This window comes from Toxorhynchites rutilus, chromosome 1 (genome assembly GCF_029784135.1).
Source record: "Toxorhynchites rutilus septentrionalis strain SRP chromosome 1, ASM2978413v1, whole genome shotgun sequence".
Classification (NCBI taxonomy): Eukaryota; Metazoa; Arthropoda; class Insecta; order Diptera; family Culicidae; genus Toxorhynchites; species Toxorhynchites rutilus.
The window spans coordinates 163,248,447-163,271,604 of NC_073744.1; the positions used below are offsets into that span (position 1 = coordinate 163,248,447).

The window sequence follows — 23,158 nt, forward strand, 5'->3', positions numbered from 1 at the left end:
AAATCGGATCCTAGTTCATGTGCGTTACCTTCAGAATATACATTTCAGGAAAGACGTTCAGTCATATGAAAAAAATGGATGTTTGACCGAGCAGCACTTTCAGGCAGTTCAGTATTTTTATTGATGAATACTGAGTACTCAGGGCGGGCGTGAAGTTCAAAAAATCGTGTAAATACAAAACAGATCTCATTCAATTTTGACTACTAACTTGAATGTTTTACTGCAAAAAAAAAAAATTAACGTGTCCACGTGGACATTATCAAAACCCCGTCTCCCCTCACCGTGGACAAGCGTGGACATTTTCGTAACCCCTACCCTCCCTAAAGTTGTCCACGTGGTATGTGGACAGCCCCAAACATGTTGGACATCGAAATAAAGAGGAGGGTTTCAGCTGTCATGTAGGTGAAATATTTAATTGATTAGTGAAATATTTCATAAACTACACTGAAAGAAAAGTGTCCGAAATTTAATGTGGACAGGCTTTAATCGAAGTATCGCTCTAGAAATCACAAGTGGACGATTAAGATTAAACAAAAAATATTACATATCATTTGTATTTTTTCTATTACGGGTAGAGAGAAAAATAGTGCAAATTATAATAGGAAATGCACAGAAATTGTGGAAAAATGAACCATTTGATAGAGCGTATGAGACTTCGTAGTGGAATCGTTTAACATTCCACTGATGCTCACCGTGATTTGTTCATTTCCCTCTTTCGTCGTTGGTTTTGACGGAAGAGTTGTGAAATATGCTCCCCAGATTTGATGTTTTTTTTTGTAAATTTTTAGATCATAATTTTTAATTTGCCTGCATCTAACTGTTTGAGTCGCAGTTCTTTTTACAAAAATCTCAGCGTTTCAACAAACAGATCTCGAATTGCGCTTAGTTCACCTTGGTTCAACCAACGATTAGAAAACGTTTAAAATATTTTGAAATCAATGATCAAACCCTCGAGCGCAGAAAGCGAACCGCCAAATAGCGGCGATTATACTCCGAAGCGCTATTATTACTGTCAAAAGCTTTATGCCGTTCCGTTCCGTTCCGTTCTTGCCACGGCAGCCCCCCTAAAATTAGAGGTTATGTTTACTGCCACCGACGTTTAAATTTGCGAAGGACAGCTGCACTACTGCGCAGCGCGTGTGCGCTTATGTTGCGATCCGCGTGTAATTATCAGTCACATATTTTTTTACCGGAACTGAAGGACGGAAACAGTCAACTTCACCTTTGAACTAACAAAGTTTCGCGCAAAGCGCGTTCGATTTTGATTTTTTTCAAGTGAAAATTTCGCCTCGCGCAATCAAGGGCAACTGAGATTCGCGCTACGGTTCGGCAGCAACTCAGTGTGTGCTAAATTTACACTGCAAACTCGGTAAATATTTATGTTTAACTGTTTGGATCAACGTCGTAGCAAGCGCCGCTGCCGATTGACAGCCACGGCCAATTCACGTGGCTTCCAGATTGCGCCTGCGCCCGTTAGGCGTTGTCTGCAATTACAATATTATTGAATCGAGAATTCAAACCAACCGTTCTTTTCGACTCCACATGACTAATCATCATCCTGGGCGTGGGCGTTGGGCAGGTTTCCTAGCAACTTCCCGTAAATGGTAACGCAACCCGATTCTCGCGGAAAGCCAATCTCTCCAATCATCTCCCATATATGAAACAACAACTGCTAGTTCACCTTGAAGTATGTGCTAATTTTCACACCCCCTCTCCCTTTTGTTCGCAGATGAAACGAAATCATACCCGGCGGCCGATTCTTCTTGTTGGGACAACGGCAGTTCTTTGCAGTTTGATCCCCCGCACAGTGGCGGCAGCGTGGGGACAGACAGAACAATCCCGACAGCGAAGCAGTGCAGCAAAAACAATCACAACCTCCAGCAGCAGCAACATCACCACCAGCGTCAGCTGAGCGCGTCGGACGCCGAATTCCGGGCCCAGCTGATTCCGTACACGGCCGAGCGCAGCACCAAACTCGACTACAAACCATCGACCCGTACGGTTAGCTCCGAGGATAGCTGCTACTCGGAGGAACGTTACATCTCCTCGGACGAGGACGAAGAAGACGACGAGGACGACGAGGAGGACGAGATCGATCTGGACGAGAGCGACATTCGGGAGGAGTATCTCCGCAAGCATCGTCATCATCATCATCAGCATCACAACCGCAATAATAAACAACGCGGACAACCAAAGGAAAGCTTAAAGCCAAAGGAAGCACCAACAGCAGCAGAATCAGCAACGGTAGCACCGTCCACCTTAGAGATACCCGTAGGCGAGCAGCCGCAGGGCGAACGCAGGCGAAGTATATCCCAGCTGCAAAATACCCTCAACAAGGCCAAGTATCACCTCTCGTTCGATAAATGGAAAAATCATCACGGCGGTGGCAACAGCGGTGCAGTAGCGCTCAACGGGAACCATTTAGTCATCAACACCGGCAACAACAACAACAGTCGAACCTCTTGCGTGTCCCTTCCGTCACCTGCTGCTGGTGGAGGCGTTGGCGGTAATGTTCAACTGATCGCCGATTTCGTCAATAATAATCGGAATTCGATGCACGGTAAGGAAACTAATCAATCAGATAGAGGGGGCATCCATAAAGTACGTCACGCATATACACTCTGTCCAACTTCTTTGAGACCAGCTGATCTTGCTGATTTGTGTCATTGTAAACAAACAATGCTTGTGTCATTGTAAACAAACAATGCTTCAATTTGTATTCTAGTGTATGATTTTGATATGTGTGTGTACAAGCGCTGAGCATAAACGAATGTTTTTGTATTTTCCAAGTGTCAAGTGTCTATAAGACCAGTTACATCTTCCGTTGTTCTAGTTACTTTGATCAATAAATCTGGAAATACCGAAAAGGACTCACGGAGGGAGAGAAAAAGGACAAATCGATACATTTCACCAAGAAAATGTTGGTATCAAAGAAATTGCTCGTCGGATTGGACGAACCCATCAAATAGTGCTCAATTATTTGACGAAGTGAGCTCCATGTAAATCGAAGCTCACTGGCCGGAAAACACGGGGAATAATTAAAACAGCTTCGAATAAAATTGCATCACGAAAGAAGCGCTGTAGAAAATTACCTAGTTGATCGATCCTTTTCAAACTTTCAGACAAAAAAATATAACCCATTAGTAAGCTTTTGGCATATTAATTTTAACTAGCTTCAATACAAGTTAGTTAAAATAAATATGCCGCAGCCATTCTTTAGAACATACATTCTTTTATTCATTTTATTCATTTTCGTCAAACAAATGTAGACTACATACTTATATATTAATGTTACAAGAAACATAGAAACATAGAAATACATAGAAAAGTACATAGAAATTTACTTTTTCTAGTAATTCAGCTGATTGTACTCGTTGCGAAATTAGATCATTAACAAAAGAAAGCATTGCAAATTTACGGCGTTCCTTTAGTGCTTGGATGTTTATGAGCATGCAGCGTGCTTCATATGAAGGAAGTGGAAATGATGTCCAGTTCAACTTACGGAGTGCGAATAAGAGAAACTGTTTCTGGACTGACTCAATGCGTTTTTCACGTACGGCCGTATACGGGTTCCAAACGATGTTACAGTATTCCAGAATGGGCCTTACATATGTGATATACAAAAGCTTGATTGTGTATGGGTCCTGGAAGTTATATGAGAAGCGTTTGACAAAGCTTAACACATTATTTGCCTTATTGATTACAGAGTTGTGGTGTTCTATGGATGTGAGTTTACAGTCCAGGACGACGCCTAGATCTCTTACTATTCCACATTTCTCTCTTTCTTCTGATCGCATTTCTTCTTCCATTCGATGCTCAGAGTTTCGTAGTAACGTTTATCTCACGATTCAACGTTGACTGCACGATTCCTGCATATCTCGAGCTTGTGCTTGGGTAGACTGTACACTTCGTAGTTGCTCTCCGTGATTGACCTGAACCAACCAAATTGCACAAAGAACACACAGAATGACGCTTGGGACTAGCAAATCATTCTCGTTGTGCAATTTTCGGGGATTCGAGCTTTAAATGGTCAATAACGATGCCGGCCAAGCCCTTACAGTCACCGTGGGAAGGGAAGGAATGTTAGTATGATATTCGCCGCCCGAAGGCCAGAAGGGTCGCCTCTATGGCGTGGTTCCCTAGCGTTCATCATGGAAGGGATAGTTGTTAGTGGGAATGGTTTAGAAGAATCAGGACTCACTGCGGTAAGTGATGTGATTATGTAAATGCGAACTATTGACTACTCGACGAAACGAAAACCCTAATATCTGATGTGTTACAACACGCGGCAGAGATTATCTTGAGGTATCCTGAGAAGGAAAACCTGTAAAATTGATACATTTTATATAATATATTATATTAACCCTTCGCGGTCGGAATTAATTTCCAATTAATTTCCAGCATATAAATCTTAGAGGTTTCATCTTTCGAATAAAGTGATTATCATACCACTTCGTTCAGCCGGAAAAGAATTATTAATGTTCAAAGGGGGAAGGACGATTCCTCCCCCCGACAAATGGAATCATCGTTGATCCGGAACAGGATTATTAACGCTTGAGAAGGAATGGATTCCTCCTCGGAATTACACAGCGAAAATAAAACCCCCTTCCCAACAATTCCAACTTCCCAATAACGGAGATCGATTGCAGCATTCGTAAACACATAATTTTATAACGTTGCTTTTATAAATGTGATTTCATCGATATGTAATATAACATCCACTTCGATCATATTCACTACACCGTATCATACCATATCAAATTAATAGTCAATCCGAGTACAAAAGTACCCGCCGCCCACATCTATTTTGCTATGCCGATTTCCCCAGGCTTCATGATTCTGAAGTCTGTAAGGGAAACATTTCAATTTGCAGAAACGCAAACGAGTACAAAAGTACCCGCTGCTTGCATCTAATTTGCTATGCCAATTTCTCCCGGCTCCATGGTTTTGAAGTCTGTGTTAGGGAAGCATTCCGATTTCCAGAAACGCAAGCGAGTACAAAAGTACCCACTGCTTACATCTATTCTGCAATGCCGATTCCCCCTGGCTCCAAGTCTGTGTTAGGGAAACATCCATCCATTCCAGCGATCGTACCTCATTCGTTGTGCAATTATAACTGAATGGATTTCCGAGCGGCACTCGCTTGTATACCGATTGGTGTGACTCAATAGCCCCTTTTAGGGCTATTGAAACAAATGTTTGGATCAAAAAGTAACAAGTATATAAAGCGTAGACATTCTATCTTTCGAATGAATTGTTCATAATTCTTTTTCGTTCAGTTATTTAGGAGCTATTTACGCTCAAAATCTCGTTCTCCGGCGTAACGCTTTCGTTTTCAAAAGTTTGAACTTACACCCCAGTATAGAAATGAAAGACGTAGTCCTACGTCAAAAAAAACTAAGAAAACACAGGGAATTATCTCATAATTTTTATTTTCAAAGTGCGTTATTCCACCCGAGAATCCATCACCATTTATGCTTCACACCAACACAACATGAAAATCAATTCCGTTAACCCGAATTTCAATTGGACTAAAAACGCTTTCTACAACCAAAGTTGATTTTTAGCTCATGTTTTGTCATCCCGATTTAAAGGGTGTGTCACATCAAATTGCATCACGTAAAAAAACGCTGTAGAAATTCGCCCAGTAGACCGATCCTTTTGAAAATTTTAGACAGTAAAATAAAAACTATTAAACATCTTTTGGCATTTTCTTTTTATTCATACTTCGAGCCCAAGCCCGTATGCTCGCACCTTCCTCTTTACCCCGTCCATAAGGTTCTGTACAACGTCAGGTTGTAGTTTTTTTTTTAACAGAAATCCATTTTCTCTTGAAGTCCGCCTCCGATTTGACAACTTTTGGGTTCTTCCACTCCAACACGTCCTTTGAATAGTGGCACGAAGCGAGATCCGGCCAGAAGATGGTCGGGCCCTCGTGCTGCTTCAATAGTGGTAGTAAGCGCTTCTGTAGGCACTCCATAAGGTAAACCTGCCCGTTTACCGTGCCGGTCATCACGAAGGGGGCGCTCCGCTTTCCGCAAGAGCAGATCGCTTGCCACACCATGTACTTTTTGGCAAACTTGGATAGTTTCTGGTTGCGAATTTCCTCTGGAACGCTGAATTTGTCCTCTGCGGAGAAGAACAACAGGCCCGGCAGCTGACGAAAGTCCGCTTTGACGTAGGTTTCGTCGTCCATTACCAGGCAATGCGACTTCTTCAGCATTTCGGTGTACAACTTCCGGGCTCGCGTCTTCCCCACCATGTTTTGCCTTTCGTCGCGGTTAGGAGCCTTCTGAACCTTGTATGTACGCAGGCCCTCCCGCTGCTTGGTCCGCTGGACGAATGAACTTGACAAATTCAGCTTATTGGCGACATCCCGGACCGAACTTCTCGGATCACGTCTAAACTGCTTAACTACGCGCTTGTGATCTTTTTCACTGACGGAGCATCCATTTTTGCCGTTCTTCACGTTCCGGTCGATGGTTAGGTTCTCGAAGTATCGTTTTAGTACTCTGCTGACCGTGGATTGGACGATTCCCAGCATCTTACCGATGTCCCGATGTGACAACTCCGGATTTTCGAAATGAGTGCACAGGATTAATTCACGACGCTCTTTTTCGTTCGACGATAGTTTTCCAAATTTACGAAAAATTGACAGTGAAGCATGGCCAACGTGATCTACACACTCTTATCTGATTATAAGCGAAAGCTGAAGATATAATTCCAAAAATTAAATTTCTACAGCGTTTTTTCCGTGATGCAATTTGATGGGACACACCCTTTATTACATTGAATGAGCGTAAAGTAACAGTAAATGCCATGACTCACAAATACTGGTAAGCATTTGTATAATATATATGGTATGGCAATGTAAGATTAATACGAGTGTGCGAAACAAAAGACACATTTCAAATAAGCACGCATTACTTCGCCACGTACACGGACCAGATCGAGATGGATATAGTTCTCCTTCATGCTGGAAAGTGTTTTCTAAGAATAAAATTAGAAAACACTTTCCAACTTCAATTTGTAATGAGCAGGGCTAGTTATTTTCGAAGCTAATAAATGTGATTGAATTTTATTCATACAACTCTCACTTCCACTACAGTCATTTTCGGTGGATTAATTTCAGTGTATCGGGGTGTAGTGGAAACGAAATATTCTCTACGCATACAGTAGCATTGATTCTTTTGTTTCGTTCCTTTCCCCTTTCGTTCTCTTACAAGTATAAAAGCAGAAGCTTTCACTGACGATTAAAACTGCTTGAACGGGTTATATTTATTTTCATTTCGCATGTTAGAGGATGCTTGCTGCTTTCAAACGTAAGTTTTATTTTACCAAAATGGATCGTCGCGGACCGTGTTCAAAATTCTTCAATCACTTGTAAATAACATGTTTCTCTGTTATTTGGAATACATGTTTGTTACAGAAAATGTAATAAAATGAAAGACGGCACAGATCGGACTATTCCTTTCTCGAGTTTTTCACCCTCTCTAAGAGTGAAAAGAATAGTCCGATTTGAGCTGTCTTCATTTTATTATATTTCCTGTATCAAACATGTATTCCATGTTAAGAAGAAGCATGTTATTTGCAAGTACGCTGGATTCTTTTTTATGCGTTTTTTGTGTGATATTTTTTACGCTATTCGCTCAAAATTACGCGATTTTTTTATGCGATTTGCTTGAAATTACGCGATTTTTTTTACACGGTTTGCTCGAAATTACGCGATTTTCGACTAGGTCTGCGCTTTCAGCGTGCCCACGCAGAATTGCGAGTGCATACACAACGCCGGAAGCACGCGCACGCACATACCATTGGGTGCACAAACACGCACACACACGCGCAAACATGCACAAACATGTGCACAAAAACGCGAGCGCACACAAACATACAAATGGACGCACAGATGCGCACAAACGCGCACACACAAGCACATACACGCGCACAAACGTGCACACGCACAGACGCACGCACGGAAAGAATCGAGCACGCACACAAATACGTGCACACGTACGCACATACACCCACACATGCCCATGCACAAAAAAAACGCGCACACCTACACACAAGCAAGAAAAAAACACGCGCAAACGCACGTACCCACGCGCACAGAAACACGCACAAATGCGCGCAAACACGCCTACACATGCCGCGCATAAAAAAGCGCACACCTGCATGCAAACAAAAAAAAAAACACGCGCACACACGCACACAAACACCCAAAAAAACGCGCGAACATACACAAACACCCACACAAATACACGTGCACGCACACAAACAAGCCCAAACACAAACATCGGGCTGTCGAATACTCGGCTATCCGGACTCGAAGCTGACCGGTATCCAGTATCCGACCAAACCACTATCCGTTTCATCACTAATTTCACACTGACAACTAGCGCCGGTAAATAATTACTCCTGCAGGCATACTACACAACCCTCACTGCACCGTTTTCATTAGTTTCAGTGAATAAGTTTCGAATGCAACAAGGAAACATTCCTTTCTATACAAACTGCCAGAATACATGGATGCTTCAAATTAATTTCCAAGTGACGATTTCTAACGTCGCTTTGGTTTGCAGAATGAAAGGAATCAACGTGAAATGAAAGGAATATGTACGAAAGAGACGAGATATTTTTCTTATTGTGCGTGAAAAGAGAATAGATACATTTTTAGCCTGCATGGTTCTGGTTCTGTTCTGAGAAGCGATAGACACATTATTGAGTGACGATGTGCTAATTGAAGTGAAATTGTCAGGCCCTGGTAATGAGATGTAATATTATCACGCTTCTGCGTAACAGCATCATTAGTTATGTTGATAGCGTGGTCGTGTGAAACAGTATATCATTCCAGCCGGTCTTGGTTCGATCCGTATTGATGCCGTTTGAACTTTTTTTTTGTGTGCAATCCCAAAAAAAGAAAAAAAGAAAGAGACGTCTGCTTGCATACATACAAACATTTTGAAGCGTTGGGGGACATTTGACATTACACCCAGGTTTTTTTTACGCGGGGGATACGTACCTCGTAAAAAAACCGCGCTAATTGGAAAATCCGCATAAAAAAAACCATGTCACCTAATGATAGATATCAAATGGGACTATCCTTACGTAGAACGGAAGTAAAAAGTTGATTGTTGCTCGCTTCCGAAAACGCGTAGTTTTTTCGTTGGTTACTGGTAGCTATAGTTCGGTTTTCCTCACGAATGAGGACATCTGCTGTTGCTAGAAGATTCCTTTGTGATGTGTACACTCTACTGCCGAGACACGTGCAGTACCACTGTTGGGCCGTCCAGAGCTAAGTAGACAGGGGAATCCATTCACGAATCGCTGCCCGTAAAAACCCCGCCCCGTTGTACAGCCCGCTGAGCTACCCGTTACCTAACACCTAAAATCCATGCAGAATCGTGATAAGGTACAGCACTAATTTCTTTCATAAGCGCTAAGCTCCGTTACAAGCATTAATTACCGTAATATGCTCTGAGGAAACATAAGAGAAAAATGTGAGCTGAGGGGGAGATGTGATATTGCACTGGTTACGGGTACCGCGTCAATTGGAAAATCCGCGTAAAAAAAACCGCGTTAATTGGAAAATCCGCGTTAAAAAACCTCTTAATAAAACCACGCAAAAAAAAAACGCGTAAAAAACATGGGTGTATTTGCCTATTTGACGCTTCAAGGCAGGAAATAACATGTTTTTTGTCGGGAATGAAATGCTTTCTGACAACGCTAGTTTGGGTGTACGATGCTACTTCCGAACATATGAGAATGAATTTTTCGATCCGTCACAAACGCAACAAGATCTTGCAGACACACTTGGAGTAGATCAGCAAACCATATTCGATCGTTCAAAAGCAATGGTAATGATCCGAAAGATAGGACATTGGGTGCCGTATGAATTGAAGCCACGAGACGTACGCCGTTTTTTCACGTGCGAACAACTGCTCCAACGGCATAAAAGAAAGGGTTTTTTGCATCGAATCGTTACTGGCGATGAAAAGTGGGTCCATTACGACAATCCTAAACGTTGGGCAACGTATGGATACTCCGGCCATGCATCAATATCGATGACCGCGCGAAATATTCTTATGCTGTCTATTTGGTGGGAACAGCTGAGTGTGGTGTACTATGAGCTGCTTAAACCGAATGAAACCATTACGGAGGATCTCTACCGACGACAATTGATGCGTTTGAACCGTGCACTGAAGGAAAAACGGCCACAATACGAGCAGACACGATAAAGTTATTTTGCAGCACGACAATGCTCGGGCGCATATCGGGAAACCGGTCAAAACATGCTTGGAAGCGCTAAAATGGGAGGTCCTATCCCACCCGCCGTATTCTCCAGACATTGCTCCGTCCGATTACTACCTTTTTCGATCGATGCAACATGGCCTGGTTGACCAGCACTTCTCCAATTTTGATGAAGCCAAAAATTGGATCGGTTCGTGGTTAGCCGACAAGCCGGTCGATTATTTCCGTAAAGGGATTCGTGAATTGCCAGAAAGACGGGAAAAAGTTGTGGCATACCAGAAATCCTCAAATGGCCCGACAGAGGCTTCGGTTGCGCAGACCTCGATATTTCTGAATCAGATCTGAGGAAGAGGCTCATACCAGTGAGTGATTTATGATTTGAATCTTCTTTTATTGACATTCCTTCTTCTACTAAGGCGGTTCAGACAAATATTTACGAGTGAGCTGTCTGGCACTGGACAAAGCTTTCTATGGTATGACTCTCAAAGATTTACGTCGTCTGGCGTTTGATTTTGCGGAAGTCAACAACCTCCAGCACGAATTCAACCAAGTTGCAAAACTGACAGGAAGAGATTGGGATTCTAGCTTCATGAGGAACCATCGTCTGTCTCTTCGAATCCCACAACAGCGCAACGAAGCAACAGCGCTCTAAGGCAAATCGTCGAAATCCTCAAAACCGAAATCCAAGATGAGGAAGAAAAATAAACAATTGCTTAAAAATAATTCAAAATGAATTTCAAATCAAAAATGTTTCTATTTTCACCATGCATTCAATTCAATAACGGTTATGTTTATGTTTTCACAATGAACTTCAAATAAATATTGTTTTTTTTTTCAACAATGAGTTTCAAATAAATCAAGTGGAAGTAACTATGCATTTATAAACTTGATCTATATGAATAAAAATGATTTGGTGTCCGTTTCTCACGATTTATCTCAAGAGCGGAGCAATAGATTTAAACAGTCAGTATCAGGTTTGATGCGCCTTAGTCTGCATCAGATTTATATGTCAAACAAGGAATTATATACCGCGAGTATAGATTATGTACAAAAAATTATTTCTGTGGGAACTTGAGTATTCGAAATGAATTATATCAATATATCAAATGTGGGTGGAACGAAGTTCGCCGGATCAGCTAGTTTATTAATAAAAAAGAATTCTGTCAGTCTCTTCCCTCCCAAAAATTTCCACGTGGTATAAATTTGGGACAAAATGTGACAAGGGGAGGAATGGTGGGTCGAGTTTTGATCAGAATTTGCGTGACGTACTAAATGGATGCTCCCATATTTATTTTCGAGAATAACTGATAATTTCCCTTTCCTACAGCATACACAATGCCAAGTACAACATCTGCAGCATCCTCTCCGGCGCCATCCGTCGGCATGAGTCCCAGCTCAATGGCAACGCCATCGCCCGGCTCGGCCAACTCGTCGCCTTCCATCTCTTCGGAGCCATTCTCCCGACTATCGCGCTGGTTCTCGATACGTCGCGGATCAATGAATCAGTACGACCTGAAAGGCAGCAGCAATGCGAATACCACCCCGGGTACGATTTCCGCTGGCGGAAAAGAGAATCGTCGCAACAGTATCGACCACGTAGACTCAACCGGGTCGCTCTTCGGCAACAAATTCGATGGGGCTGGCAAACTGGCGATGGGTAAGGTGCTCGAAGCGGACGAAGATCCACTCCAGCTTGCGCTGGAAAGCTTCGCGATGACCCGCGGTACCGGGACCGAATCGAAAATTGCCGAGAGGAGACACATTCCGGTGGCGCTGCCACCGGCACCTCCCGGCCTAACCCAGCAACAGCTCAAACGTAGACTGATCGTGGCTGCCATAGTGCACAGTGAGAACTCATATGTTGCCTCACTGCAGCGTTTGGTTAACGAGTACAAACGACCCCTCGAGGAGAGCAGTCCACCCATCTTGAACCCCTCGAAAACTGCCATTCTCTTCCACCGCCTACCGGAGATTCTCCAGCTTCATACCCTCTTCCGAATCTCGCTTGCCGAATACGTCCAAAGTTGGGATGCGGAGGAGAAGATCGGCGACGTTTTCGTCGCTACCTTCAGCAAATCACTGGTCCTCGATGTGTACAGTGGCTTCATCAACAACTTCTCAATCGCGATGGATCTGGCCCGAATGGAGGCCAAGCGAAAATCGGCCCTCTCGGATTTCTTCAAAGTCAAACAGATCAGCTCCCACGACCGACTGTCCTTCTTTGGCCTGATGGTGAAGCCCGTGCAGCGATTTCCCCAGTTTATACTCTTCCTGCAGGATCTGCTCAAGTACACCCCGCAGGGTCATCACGACCGGATGTCGCTACAGCTTGCGCTCACCCAGCTGGAATCGCTGGCGGAGATGCTGAACGAGCGCAAGCGGGAGGCCGAACAGTTCCAGGCGTTCAAGGAAATGCTGGAGAACATCAGTGGAACGTTCAACATTCGGTCACTGGTGTCCGGCGGAGCTGCCGACAACGCAATCAACAGTACGAACACCCGGTACTTGCTGCGGGAGGACAACGTTACCCAGCTGGAGTTCAACCAGTCGGGGTTCATCGTGAAGAGCAAGAAGCGCCGACTGCTGCTGCTGAACGATAAAGTCCTGTGCGTATCGGTTGCTCCCAAGCAGTCACACGAGTTCGGCTCGACGGAGAAACTGACCTTCAAGTGGATGCACCCGGTGCAGGATGTGGAGATTGTGGACAACAACCAGTCGATTACGCTTTCGCGGATATTGACCGCGGGTAAGTTAGTCTCAGAATTTGCAATCATAGCTAAATGCTAAACTGTTCTATTCCTAGGAATGAAACGTGGCAACAGTCTCAAATCCAACTCCAGCTTCGATGCGTCCTACATGAGCCCTGGGGGTCCGACCGGTTTCGGCACGGGGATCAGCTCGACCATGAGCAGCTCGGTCGGGGGTGGGTCAACCGGTGGTGGAACACTGCCCGGTTCCGGCAGCGACGCGAACAATCTGTGCAGCGAGATGAACAATCTGATGCACGATTACGAGGTTATGTCGCGGATCAACGATCTGGTCGGCACGCTCAAGGGTAACTACAAGGACATCAACCTGGGCGTCACGAGATCCATCCTGGCGGACATTCAGGCGTCTATACAGGTGAGTTTCTTGGTTGCTATTGTTATGTCGACTATGAAAGTTCTTTTCACTATGTGATTCTCATGACTCCGGCTCGAATAAGTTTCCAGGACGATGGATTGTTCGTTAAATGTAGTTCTGCTGGGTAGCAAATAGAGGAAGGGCCCATTTCTCATAAAGTTCTCTCAATATGATCTTAGAGCATGTAGAATGATGGGTTCTAAAAATCCTAAACAGTGAAGTTGGGAGCTGACTTATCAGACTTATAGCGAATTCGTTTTTGTTCAGTTTCAACCTCAGTGCCGCACTAACTGCTGTCAAAACGTTTTTTTATTCAGTCAGTTTCGCACTCAGTGTCGCACTGGTTAACCCCGAAAGCTGTTAAGCCGGGTTCAGACGGTGCGAGTAAGCATACGAGTCGGTCTAGTCAGTTACTGCAGTGCAGCTACTCACACCGTGTGAACACATCATGCCAGTTATTGTCATGTGTGATCCGGCGTGCGAGCTACTTCAAAGTTTTTTGAATTTACTCGCACTTGCATGCTTCACAACGTCAAAAACAGAATTTAGCGTTCGAATCAGTGATGCCAAATGTAATGAAATGTCTCTATTTTTAAGATATTTGAAAATATGTGAAGATATTTATAGACTTCAAAATTATTGGAAAAACAAATAAAACCCTCATAGTTTCTAAACGAAATAATTGTTATTTCGTTTTGCACGCTGGCGGGGCACGCTTTCTTTTTGAGATAGTTTTCTTGAGAATCACTAATATAGAATCATTATCAGATCACAACTTACAAAAAAAAGTATTGTTCTAAGAAACAGAATACATATTCGATTTAAAAAAGTACATTTTCATTCATTATTAAAATTTTTGAAGCGTATTTATTGCACCTGCAAATCGACTATCATTTTCATTTCACAAAATAAATAAAATTAAAAAAAAATCTTTTAGACTACCATTTATAACATCACATCCTTTCGGAATTATCTGAGCTATGGATGTTTTCGAGATTCTAAAAAATATCGACAACAATCCCAACGATATTCCAAAACAAAGGCACATCAATGTCATTTCTAATTTAACTCTTGCAGGTACAGCATCCCTCATGACTGTATCTTGGCGTTGTATTCGTGGAGCAATTAAATCCAACAGTTTTTTCACTTGTTCAGGTGTTATTATCAACACTGCTCTGTAATCTCGGGGATCCTCATCGTAGAGTTCCTTCAATATTGTATTTGTTGCTCCTTTTCTTTGCATCTAATTCCTGGCCCGAATCCTTTTCTCTTTCTGCTTTTTCGGATAGTACCTTCAGTTCAAAGAAATTCAGCACAAAGTATGTATTTTTAAACACGATCAGCGTTTGTTTTGCTATAAAATTGTGTGATGATACATTCAACTGAAAACCTAAGATGAAAACTGCCAATAAAGAAGTCGATTTTGGACCAATCATTTGACAAATTCGGACCTGATTGCTGTTTCTGACTATTTGATGGACATTTGAAAAGTCGCCTGGCATCCCTGGTAAACCCGTGCCGTAGTATCTAGTTTCTCGCCAGCAGCTCACACTGTGTGAACGGACAAGGCGAGTCAACCAATTGTCAAGCGAGTCCACCGGGTCAGTAGCTGCTCATTGTCAAGTCAGCTACTAGCAACGTATAAATGGGCCTTTAGTTTCGCACTGAGATGTTTCACGGGTTGGCACTCGGGTTCACCAATACAACTATACCGAACTGTCAAGTTCCGAGTATATTTTGGAAAATCTAAAAATAAAAACTATGAAGATGAAAAACCTGCTGCTTTTGCTTTTGTATTATTGGAATCGTAATCCAATTCGGATTCTGATTTTGAAAGTATATTCGAGCAGACGGCATTAAGCTACGTGTGCTTTCATTGGGAGGCGAAAATAATGATGGATATTCAGGTGGAATAAACCTGCTTTCAAAATCAAAATTATGAATGAAAATTTACTTTAACGTATCGAATATTTATTTCATGTGATGAAATAAGAGGTTTTTTTTCGATATCACAGAAACATATTGAACGAAAACTGTGGCTAATGATGATTTTATATTATAATAGTAATTATTTGTGGAAAAACCAGGAAATGCATCGACAAATGGTTAAGTATGTGTCAGAACTACATGCTTTAAGTAATAAAACAATATGAAGTGAAAACATTCATTCAAACTTTTATATTTTTACACTGCACTTGGCCCTGCTGATCTGATAGAGAATAATTTACCTCCCAAGCATTAATATCGCCATTAGACGTCGACACTGTACATTTATCGTCGCGAATATAAACAAATCAGACTATATAACGCACACCAACAAAACACTGCATTCGTGAAACTGAAAACGTTTTTTTATTACAGAGTCAGTTTGGCACTGACTCAGTTTTAAAAACGAATTCGCTATTAGAGTGTGCCCACAGCGACCATCAAGCAATTAGCTAGCGAGAGGTACTTATCGAAAATATGTTCAGCATTGGATTACAGCAACTTTATCGATATGTAAATTTGAACACCAGTATTCTCTATCACACTTTCATCAGTCTCTCACAGCAATTCGACCTTATAAAGCTTGAAATATTCAGAATCCGGAAGCACTGCTCATTTTATAGCAGCGATCGTAGTAGCCATATAAAAAAAAATGTGACAGCAAATTGTTTGGAAAACCTATATCTTTCGACGATCAAAAATTCATGTTGATCCGTTTAATTTCAGAAATGTTGTGCAGGAAGGAAGCCAAGATTTTGGGATTTATTTGCAATGAAAAATACCTCAATTCTTCCAATTGCCAATTCCACCCAATCGAAAAATATTGGGCAATTGTCAAGTAGAAACTGAAAAAGGGTGCCAAAGTGACTCGTGATGTGATGTTGCAGACATGAAGAGATCGTGGAATAAAATAGCCGCTGAGGTTGACCAACAGAGAGTCCAAATTCTGATGGAGAGTATCCGAAGAAAAGTAGGAAAATTCATCAAAACCGTAACAACTTTTTAACCCATTAACGACCAAGCCGTAAAAATAATTTTTTCAACGAAAGCCACTGGCGTAATTTTGATTATTGACACTGAAGAATCCTCAATGTACAAGAATTATTTTTTTCCCATCTTCCATTTTCCGGGAAATGACTGTTCGAAAAATCGAGCATTGGCCGAAACCTGCACTTTTTTTTGCAAGCACAAACATACTGTGAGCGGCATTCATAAATGCATAATTTTCCGGGACGAACCAGTACAGTTGGATGGAGGTCTTTATGTATAAACCTAAATAATTAACCTATGGTGAGATGTGACCTTTCTTATTCCATGTGACTTTAATTTATTACCGGCTGATTTTTTCTTCCAAACGAAAGCTGTTGCTGTTAATTTCGTAATGTTTGGCCGTGGATAAATTTGAAGGGTTTGGTGGTTATCATCCAGTTGAATAGAATCATCATTTAGGTTTTTTTCATCGATGATATTCGCACCAGCAATTTCATTAGAATCCTTGTTACACGTACTGATGATTTCTACAGCACCTCCAGACACAGTAATTACGGATGTAAATTTATACAGATTTTCAACAATATTTGCTATATAAATCGATACATGTACACTAGGGTGGCAGCGAAAACGGTCATGTCAAATTTCATAACGGACCATATACATTTTGTTTATTGGCCCAAAAAAATGACCTGTGCAAAGTTTCAGCTCGATCGGACATGATTTGGGGGTACCTCAAAGCGCTCAAGGTTTTGATTTTTTGATCCCTGAAAATCTTCCAAGGGGGAGTAGAGGAAACTCGGAATATCGAAATTTAATTTTCGATGCCAAATGTCTTAAAAATGCATAAAACGTTGATCTGGTAACTCGTAAAAAAATTTTGGCCGAAAATCGACCTTTTGGGACTTAGCCCCCCTTGGAAGATTTTCTAGAATCAAAAAATCAAAACTTTGACCGTTTTGAGGCACCCCTAAATCATGTCCGATTGAGCTGAAACTTTTGGGCCCATAAATAAATTGTACATGGTCGGGTTTTTGAAATTCGATGATGAATTTTTTTCCATACATCCATTGCCACCCTAGTGTACACATTCACATTTGAAAATGCAAAAATAAATGAAATAACTATCATCTTCCAAAGTGAACAAACCAGAATGCACTGCGGAGGTTAGATGTGTTGTCAGTAGTTTTTATTTCATAAAAACGTGACCTGTTTTCTGATTTGGCACCCTTCCTGAAAGACGTAGTTCTACGTCAAAAAATGTTCGTTATGGACAACGTTCGATTTTTCGAACACTCAACTTTTCTGGCTGTTATTTCCGTGTAGGATGCTCAATCGAATGATTGTACAATATGCCCATGAGTTGTTTCTCTCAGAGACTTTAAAGCTCAGAGAAACAGCTTGTATGAATGAGAGATTCCATCAATCTATTCCCTTCATGCCCACCAGCGAAGAGAAGAAACCATTCCTCCGGTGAGCGTGTTCTCCCAGTATTCGTGCATTAATTCTCCAGTCCGCGCTCTTGTTTCCTGCATTCTCTGAGCACATAATATAGATGCCAGATGTGAAGACTAGAGATGGGCAAAACAGTTCACTTTAATGAACGGTTCACTCATTAACCGTTCATCTAAGTGAATCAGTTCTTTTGAACCGTTCTTTCGCTCTTTCGTTCAGCGGTATTAAGAACAACATAGAATGTTAGCTGGAACCCAACATCAATAGACAGCTATTAATTGATATCGTTGGATTGGATAGTGTACGTATGGGATTTATATTTTTGAAATTTAGTGGGGAAAGATAAGCTGCTTCTTCTTTAAAAGTCGCAAACTGTATGTGAAAATATGTTTGTCGGTCAACAAAAGTTTATGTAATAATTTGATGTGCACAAAATATGTGCAATTTTTCATATTCTCTTTTTGGACAACACACAGGTTCCATGTAAGATCATATTTCATAATGTTAATTCAGGGGAAAAATCAGCAGCGATTTTCACTAACAATAAATCATACAAACAATCACGATAACACGTATACGCAATATGAATTGAAAGCAACGAAAAAACTTTGCCCTCACTATAAGATTTTATGTTTACCTAATTCATGAATCGCCCCAGCTTCCCCCAGATTTTTTTTTCTGATAATCAGGAAACATATGAATGTTACGCGGAATTGAAAGAATACATGTAATTGGAAATATATAGTTTTGCTTTTAAAACTACAAAAATCTAATTTAATTTTTAACACAAAATTGAGTATACATTAACAAAACAAACCCTGCGTTAGATGCATTTTGCTCATCATGACAATATCGTTTTATTTTCCTTACAAACGTTCTCGTTATATTTGTCCATTCCGTCCAGCGCAAATCAGTTCAGCTGTACTCGTTCACCCGCAAACACTTCGTTCTCAAACAGTTCGTTCCCAAACAGTTCACTCTCAATCAGTTCGTTCTGAATCAGTTTGTTCACAAGCAGTTCACTCTCCATCAGTTCACTCTCAAACAGTTCACTCGCAAATCGTTCATTCTGAATCAGTTCGTTCGCAAACCGTTCGCTCGCAATCAGTTCGTGGGGAGAATTACCGTTCTTTGAAAAAGAACGACCGTTCGTTCACTCTTTTCGGCGAACTAGTTCGTTCGTACCGTTCGTGAACGGTTTGCCCATCTCTAGTGAAGAAATGTTTTCGTTTAGAAGACATTTAATTTTGTGAAAACATACTGAGGTCATTTCAAAGTAAGTGAAAACAATTTTTTGTGTGATTTATCGAACATTATTTAGAAACATCGTGATGGTTTGCTCATTTTTGTTCATTATGATTACATTTGAAGACATTTAGTCGTGCCATGCAGAGATATTTAAAAAAATCATCTGGAATCCCTCACATACAAGCTATTTCTCTCGTGAGAATGTTTACGGCCGAAAGCGAGCAAATTGCCCCGATCGAGGGTATGCCATACTGCCCGATGGTAAGCTGATGCGGAAAATATCAATTTGAGAAGGAAATGAATCCTTTCTTACCATTTTCTTCATCTGAGATATTCATTGGTATCTCGACTCAAAAAATATGACCCACAGTTATCGCCTCTAAATCGGTTTCATGCAACAAAAACCTTATAGAAATGATGTTGAAAATTACATCGAACATGGCTTCCATAGAAAATTATTTTTCTTATTTTTTTAAAGCATGTTACAAATGTAAAACTTGCATGGTAGGATTCTATCATTGACTAGCACGATTGCTTATATCCATTGCATTTCTATTCTTGCTGGTTTACGAGAAAATCAGGCGGGTCAAATTGCCCGGCAGGCGCGTTTTAGACACATCTACTCGACGCATTTTTCCTGTCAGGGAGAGACAAACGGTGTGTCGGTTCTCCCCGAATGGACTTGAAATTGCAAAATAAAACTTTTGAGCAACTACAAGCAACAAAACCTCCTACCTTGTCACAAAATATACTGAAGATGATCGAAGACGAATGAGGCTCACAAAAATTTCCCGACTAAAACATGATGGACAGGTGGTTGATCTGTATAGTTACATTATAAATGTACGTGTGCATGCAACGATATTTGAGCTCAACGTGGTTTGACATACGCTACAGGTGAGCTAGATTCTTTTGTATCATACACGAAAACTACTCACACGTATAAAATAGCGTCAGTGTGTGTACGCGGTTTTGCACGCTAATACTAACGCGAGGACTTTTATAGCATACTTGATGAATGTCTAAGTTCGTTGGTTTGAGTTCACGATAGGTAGACAATAAACCGTCCATTGATGGGGTAACTTCTTTTTTGCATCAGAAATCACGTTTTCGTTCCTCTTTATATGGACGAAAAATAAGATTGCGTACGCGGGTATGAAATTAGTTTCAGAGGGAAATGGAAGTGTGGATTGAAGTCAGTTGAATGAAGAGGCAGATTTGTATTCATTAGTCGAGTCAGTTAAAATAACCACTGACTGGACTAGTTTACCAATCATCCTCGTTAGTCAACGCTAGTCACTTCATTTTCTAGTCAAGCGACTGCCGAAGCAGTTCTAGTCGAAGCAGAGCTACTGAGAGTAGAGTCGGTCTTCATTTCTCACCTTCGAAGATTTGGGGCCCTGGATAGCAGCGAATCAATGGTGTTTCAGACTTTTCCAGGTTAACCGGGTGTAAGAACCCGCGTGTGCCGGTAAATAAAAGAACGCGTTTTAACTTTAAGGCAGAGATGCCAGGTTTGAAGACATGTCTTCATTTTGAAGACGTTTGACTTACTGTGAAAACATTTGATTTTGTGAAGACATTTTTAAGACATAATGAAATATGTGAAGACATTTCAGTATGATAGCGTTCGTGGGTTTTTGAGAGATATTGTTTCCATAAAATTCTGACTATTGGCCGAAAATATTGTCAAATGAAGTAGGGCTTCTGTCTCAGCGTCATTCGCTTGCTTTTTTTATCAATGTCACTTGTTTACTTTTATTCTTAGTAATCAACGGAGACTATTGTCTCGGGGTTATTCCCTTGTTTTTTTCAAACTTTTCCAAGCAGGAAATTCACAAAACAAGACTTTTACTTCAAATTCTGGAGAACTCGAAGCGGTTTGAATGTCTCTAGAAAACATAAGTTCATTTGTGCTCGAGATTTCGAATGATTGTGACATTGTATTTTTATTATTCTGGGCCCATACTCTACGATAGATTAACCTAGATCTTTCAAAACACTACTTCACAAATCGGAGGTTTCCCGGTTAATGATTTGAATGATTAATTCTATAAATATGATTTTAGTTACAACCAAAACTTCAAAGCTGAAGTGAACAAATTGAGATATCTCAGTTCCGTTTTTGTGGAAGAAATAGGGTTATATTCTCTCAATCAACTTTTTATTAAGCCTATCATCATTTCTAAACTCATAAAATTTAGTTCGTATTTGTGCCATATATTCTTTGTTCAAATTAATTGAAATAAAATAATTAGAATAAACATTGACTAAGCTATCAAATATTGTTCAAAAGAAAGTTATGAATTTTAGTGTCCTCCGATATGATTGTGAAGGCATTTGAAGACATTTGATAAAATCATCTGGCATCCCTGCTTTAAGGTGAAGGTGGAAGGAAGCCATAGTAGTAGTATAGGTTAAACCACGTTTAAAAATGGGGTAATAGTGTTTGTGAGAGAAGAGCAATTTGTTTCGTTTGTGTTGATTTTTGTACGTAAATAGATCAATTCACTTATCAGACTGTGTGGCGCTTCACTGACACGAGTCTTAGAATGCATTTGAAAAAAAATTACTATTCAATACTAAAGTAAAATGTATCAACGATGTGTTCCGATGAGCAATTGCAAATATAAATATACATAGAAGGTGTTCTTCCGCACAGTAATACGATGTTGATAATTCCTTTTTTTTCCTTCGTTAATCGTATTGCCATATTGCTCTCCAACGTGAATAGGAGAGCCTTAACCCTTCTCTTCGTTGGCCGAGATATTTTGATTGAATGTAATACTTTTCCGTTTACTAATTTTGAAGGTATAGGCAGCCGTGGCAGTGTTCCAATGTTAAAGTTGCTAAAACTTACATTAGAGACCCATTAAATGTAAAAATAATAATTGTATTGATATCAACACAATTTTATTTTATTGATTTTCCTGGCATGAAACGCTATGGAATAGCATTTTATTGAGTGGTTTTTCTAGCTGTTTCGATGATGTGGTCTGGCATCAGTGTCGAAAAAATAACGATGCTCTCACCAATACAAACAAAAGCATTGCGGAAAATTGAAAAATGAAAATTTAACTTTCAGAGCACTAGCTCGAGTTTTCCGACGTTTTTCACTATACGGTGCGACGTCAGATGATAATTTAATATATTGTGAGTAATCGATTAGAGTTGGGTTGATATTACTTGATGGGAAGTGTGCGAAAACGATTATTTTCTTCACACTGTTTCGCAAAATGATTGATTTTCGGGCGAGGGGTGAAGGAGGGAGATAAAAAAAATGAGCGCCATTGTGCAGCCATTTGTGGATTCCTTCCACCTTCACCTTAAAGAACACTTGTGATTTCTTCACCACAAATTTTATTTCTGCAGATGCTGCTGCTGTATAGCGAATGATCGATGGTGATGAGAAGAGGCTAAGCCTAATCTCAGGTCCCCAATTACAGGCTAAGCTATGTTCCCTTTCATTCTCTATGCATAGTGAAGGAGAACTAAACGTAACGCATACTGTGACTAATCGTGAACTCGAAATTCGCCTTAATAAATGTATTGAAGTTATATAGATTTTATTATATAGACTGTGAAGTTTATTGCGTAATTCCATTTTCTGATTGAGATGGCGCACTCTGGATTTTGAATGATAAATGACAAACGCCATACATGTGATCAGTACTGACATAACTCCATCTGGGCATGATAAATTGAGGCTAATATTAGATATTGAAAAGATTTATCGTTATCACAATACCAATTCAAATATCTCTCTTTGTCTTCGTTTCAATCCCGAATTTCCAGAAAAAGGACGAAGAAATCTCCTGGGTCGACTCGTGCTGCCTCCAGCTGGTGCTGAAGAACGCCGCCAAGGGCGGCAAGGAGGACACCACGTACACATTCCAGATCGAGAACCCGGCCGTCAAGAAGGACTGGATCACCGAGCTGCGGCTGGCCCAGCTCGCCCTGGATCCGAACAACTCGCCCGCCTGGCAGATCGGTGCCGAGCACGAGCAACAGCGCTACTCGCTCGCCAAGATGCCCCTGTTCGTGAAGGCCTACCCGGCGTACAAATCGCAGCATCAAACCGAGGTCAGTAGTAGTGCACGGCATG

General features: G+C 41.1%; 1 protein-coding gene across 3 annotated transcripts in view; it reads left to right on the forward strand.

The window, feature by feature from the left end:
- Positions 1-23,158, forward strand: part of LOC129763377 (uncharacterized) — a 244,096-nt gene that overhangs the window by 209,365 nt on the left and 11,573 nt on the right. For all 3 annotated transcript variants that reach the window (XM_055762381.1, XM_055762383.1, XM_055762382.1), the window contains 4 exons: positions 1,730-2,560; positions 11,579-12,997; positions 13,055-13,374; positions 22,849-23,136. In XM_055762381.1, the coding sequence (XP_055618356.1) occupies positions 1,730-2,560; positions 11,579-12,997; positions 13,055-13,374; positions 22,849-23,136 (2,858 nt within the window). The remainder of the gene's footprint in view (positions 1-1,729; positions 2,561-11,578; positions 12,998-13,054; positions 13,375-22,848; positions 23,137-23,158) is intronic.